Source organism: Gymnoscopelus microlampas, assembly GCF_963454915.1.
Source record: "Gymnoscopelus microlampas genome assembly, chromosome: 10".
NCBI classification, from domain to species: Eukaryota; Metazoa; Chordata; class Actinopteri; order Myctophiformes; family Myctophidae; genus Gymnoscopelus; species Gymnoscopelus microlampas.
In genome coordinates, this window is record NC_139947.1 from 34,991,514 (window position 1) to 34,996,478 (window position 4,965).

General features: G+C 41.8%; 1 protein-coding gene across 1 annotated transcript in view; it reads left to right on the top strand.

The window, feature by feature from the left end:
* Positions 1-2,288: 2,288 nt before the first annotated feature.
* Positions 2,289-4,965, top strand: part of LOC311053744 (putative E3 ubiquitin-protein ligase DTX3) — a 2,816-nt gene continuing 139 nt past the window's right edge. The window contains exons 1-3 of the mRNA XM_084069424.1: positions 2,289-2,602; positions 2,968-3,185; positions 4,330-4,965. The exon at positions 4,330-4,965 is cut by the window's right edge and continues 139 nt beyond it. Coding sequence (XP_083925550.1) covers positions 2,324-2,602; positions 2,968-3,185; positions 4,330-4,408 — 576 coding nt within the window. The 5' untranslated portion in view covers positions 2,289-2,323 and the 3' untranslated portion in view covers positions 4,409-4,965. The remainder of the gene's footprint in view (positions 2,603-2,967; positions 3,186-4,329) is intronic.

A 4,965-nucleotide genomic window follows, 5' to 3' on the forward strand; every position in this document is an offset into this window, starting at 1 on the left:
GCTGCTGTTAATAATACATAGGAGACCCTACGGGAAGTACGTGACCAGGAAGTTCGTCACATAAGTGACATGATTGGTTTAATGTTTTTTTTATGCTTCTCCCAATCACACATTTAGTCACTGATAACTAACCCCCCCCCCCCCCCCCCCAAGGAGCTATATTCTCATTGCTGTAGAATGTTTGTTCAGTGGGTCTCTCTGTCTCTCTAATTAACAGAAAATAGCTACATTTTCAGGTTGGGATACCAATTTTATCCATTCAGAGACTAAACACATACTGAATTTGTAGTTACCTGGTCCGGGTACATTAAAAAAACAATATGACAATGTCAAGTTAATTGCCAAGCGGGCAAGTGTTCCGCATATTGATCACATGACTACAGAGATAACTAAGTTGTACCAATTTGTGTGAGTTTTGGACCCTGTAATAGTGCCAGTGCAAGCATATTACCCTACTCTGTTGGTATGGCATGGCATGGCATGGCATGATATTCATTTTGATATACAAAAGAAAAGAAAAATCAATATATGAAGATTATAAGACAGTGAGCAATTCAAACCATAAATGGTGGTCAATACCACACTGAAGTAAACAATAAAAACAGGGACCAAATCACAATGCAGTGATGGCCTACACTTATTTTCAGGTAGGCTAAAAGCAAGACCCACGTCGGATGTGATACAGTCACAATGCAGGTGGAGACTATCAATCTGAAACACAGGCAAAAGGGGGACCCATTAATAGAAAGAAAGAACAGATAGAATGACAGGTTACAGGAACGGTCTGATATCGAGGGCTTCATTTAGGGCCTTATTAACAGTGTCTAATGTAGAGATCCAAAATGCCTCTTTCCTGAGAAGTAGTGTGTTCATGTCACGGTCACCTCCTCTGGAGGATAATTTGACCTTTCAATGCCAATATGCTTTAAATGAAGAAATGCAATTTTTGGCTTCTGCAAAATGAAGAGCCACTGGGTTCTTAAAATATTTGGTTCTGATATCACTCCTGTGCTCTGAAATTCTTGTTTTCTAGATTTCCCAAGTGCCCACTCTTCTGAGGCCTGGTGCCCACTCTGTTTTGGTGCTCAGATTTCCATACAGCCCACTCTTCCTAGGTGCCCAGTTTTCCATAGTGCCCAGAATGCTTTGGTGCCCACTCTTCCTGTAACCCTAGTGGCTATTCTGAGAACAGCAGAAGGGGTACAAGAGCAGGACACTGCTACTGTACCCAGTGGGTACAGTGGGTACTACCCACCCAGTATTATATTACAATTGTTTGTTGTTGTTTTATTATTGTTTTTTTTTTTCTTTCAAATATATTATGCCCCAAAAAAATGGAACTCGGCTTGGCTCCTCCCTTTAGTCCACTTCATGTGCTTCTGTGTTTATATTATTCCTACTAACAACAAGTTTGAGAGTCTGACTCAGGTCCAATGGTCCATGTGACTGGGCGAATTCGCGCATGGGTATATGGGCATGGCTGTGGTCAAGACTTACTGTAGTGTTTGTGTTTTTGCTCAATTATGTTTCATGCGTTGTGTTTGTAGGCCTACGTTTGTCAGAAAACACCATTCGGACTAGTACACTCGTTAAACGTTTAGAACGTCAAAGAGTTTTTACAGAGGGCGTACGTGAGTCATCCATTCATACAGTAACCTGGTTGAGCTGGTTCTTCGCCCTCCCGCGAACAGTCTTCTCCCGGGTGGTTGAAGCCAGAAGGCACCAAGCGAGCTGAGACAGAGCGCAAACGTCGAGGCACAGACGGCTGTGTTGTTGACGGACAACGGATGATGAGAAACAAAAATACAACGGATGCACGCTTAGAGAAACAAAAATAAATATTCACTACTACGACTACTTTTGTATTTGACATTTTTCAATTTCTCTAAATATTATAAACTTTCACATATCGCGTATGAAAAGGCTACTATGGGCTACAGTGAAGTCGGACCGAATGACTGAAACGTTTTTTATTTTTTTACTCTTGGTGTGGGGATTATGTTATGAAAGAAGAGAAATTGCAACTGCTATAGTCCATGGGAAACCATAAACCTACATCTAAATGAGTTGCCATATTTACATATTAACATTGAAACTCCGCAAGATATTCCTCTACACTTATTTAGTGAGAACATTGCTCCTCCTGCTGCTGAGAGCATCTCAGCACTAGCATTACTCCTGCCTGCCCCTGCCGCCAGCCCCGCCCCTCGCCCCCTTCTGGCTTCAACCACCCGGGAGAAGACTGTTCGCGTTCCTCCCAGGACCACATAGTGATTCCCCAGTGGATGCTCATACAACAAGCGGTACTACTGCCGCTACAGAAATGGAGAATATACACTGCGATGATGCTTGCGCCATATGCCTCGGCAACATTCGAGACAGGAAAACGTTAAAGTGCCGTCACTCATTTTGCTCTGAATGTATCGACACGAGTTTTAAATACAAGCCTGCTTGTCCAATGTGCCAGACTTTCTACGGAGTCTACGTCGGAACACAACCGGAAGGAACTATGACAGTGACGCATGACTGGCAGCGTTTACCTGGCTTTGAAAACTGCGGAACCATAGTTGTTAACTATCGCTTTCCCCCAGGAATCCAAGGGGTAAAGAAAGAGTGATATACTGTTATTGGAAGTTTGAAGAGATATTGTGATGTGAAAATGTTGGCCTATTAAAAGCTTTTTGAGCTAAACACACTTTTACACGTTTGAACATGGCCACTGGGTGGCACTACAGGTCATATTACTGGGAGTAGCCTCCCAGTTCATTATATGCCCTGTGGAAAACTGGATCTGAAGTTTAATGCTTGTGTCATTCGTAGGAAACCTCACAATTATATTAATAGATTGTATTAACAGATTCAAGGACATAAACAATAAGGAATCCCATACGTTTTTTATTGTATAAGTAAGCCTAACTCACTTGAAATTGTCTCACCATCCTGCACTTCTTGTTTATCCTGTGACAGCCTGAGCATCCTAACCCTGGAGTAAAGTATGCCAGCACATCACGTACAGCCTTCCTACCAGCTTGTGAGGAGGGAGAGAAGGTCCTGAGGCTGCTGAGGAAAGCCTTCGAGAGAAGACTCATCTTCACCATTGGACGATCTGTCACTACAGGCCTCAACAACTCTGTCACCTGGAATGACATTCACCACAAGACCAACATGGATGGTGGTCCACAACAGTATGATAATATTAACATTCCCTATTTAATATCAGATAAAGTAGGGCTAGTGCATCAAAAACTATCCATCTCTCCAAGTAAAAGATACTGATCCTGGATGTCATATATTTGCCCAAGGCTCAATGGACTGGTGCCCCCTGAATATGGGTGCATTACGTTATAGCTTAAACATTTTGCCAATGTCAATTCAACGATATTGCAGAGGTACAGTAACAGCACAATGTACCTTTAAGTCAAACTGAGAATGTGCCTAATGCTGCTTGCTTGGGTTACTGATGAAACAACATATTGTGGAAACCTTGTATGTCCAAAACTGTTACTTTTCAGGAAAAAAAAACAATGTAACAACCCAGTTTTATTATTTAGTCTCAAGCTCTTGTTAATACTTTTAACTGGTTAAACTAGACCGGTGCTCAACAGGAACTAAGCAAGTCAGGATCCATGCAAGTTGGGAATGCATGCCCCACCTGGTTATGCAATACCCATGTACCTATTGTCAGAATAGTACCGTTATGCCCGTCTGCCTGTCTGTGTCCCTTTTATGCCCACATATGGAGATCTCTGTATCTATCTGTCTATGTCCTTTTATCCTATTCTGCAGAAGAAGAAAAAAGAAAAGAAAACACCTGTTGTACCCGTTGTTTGGGTATAAAAGGCACACAGACAGACAGACGAGTACAACAGGTACTGTGACAATGGGTACACCGGGTATTGCATAACCGAGTGGGACATGCATTCCAATAAAAATCTACTTTATTTATAAAGTACATTTTAAAACAACAGAGGTAACCAAAGTGCTGAACTTCCATCGTTCGCAACTCGCATCGTTCCCGAGTAGGTTGGGTCTAGTTTATGAAACCCACAGACAGATTTAACCACTTTCAAAATAGCAAAAATAACAGATCTACAAGCTTACAATGCGTCAGCAGTGTAACGTGTTGTGAGCTTGTAGATTGCCTATTTTCACTACTTTTGAGTGATACTGTCACAGTGAAGTATAAAATAGGGCATTCATGCATGAAAAAAACATCAAAAGATGACATATGGAGATACAAGGTTTCTTCCTGACAGCGACGATATCTTACAAGAACATGACCGTCAATGACCTCTCTTATATCTGTCTGCATTTCCTTCTCTATTACAGTTTTGGGTATCCAGACCCAGATTACCTGTCCAGAGTGCAAGAAGAGCTCCGCCTCAAAGGTGTGACAGAGGATGGCTAACTACATTTAATTTAATTGTCATGGAAACAGCCAAAGAGCACTACAGCGTTTGGAAATGTTATTTCAGTTCAGTCCCATATGACATCAAGTCATAGCCATTGTTTGAGGAAGGACGTGTTGCAAGACACTCATCGAGCTATTACTGCATTAGTGGACATCATTGATGCTTACATTTTTTCTTTCTTAATCCAATTAATTAAGTTGGATTTTTTCCCTAAATCCAACTTAAAAAATGACTGTCCAAATCAGTGTCCAATAATGTATGTACCGTGTGTGCAGGAAAGCAGTATTGTAACCTGAAAGAAAATATTTTTACTTTTCAATCTTGTAGTTTTTCTTATAGTCCACTAGGGGGAGGGCTCCCCTGAAATACAACTGTCTCTGTTTGGTATGCAGCTGTATCATCAGTGCAACCCCACATTCCCTACAGCACCACCCAAGCCTTATTGCCTGAAGTCAGTGAGAGGAGTAGAGCATCTGCTATAGAGGATGAGTCATGTGTTTCTATGGAGATCAGGGCAGCTTTATCTGTGGCAGTCTTCACAGTGTACGGCAGA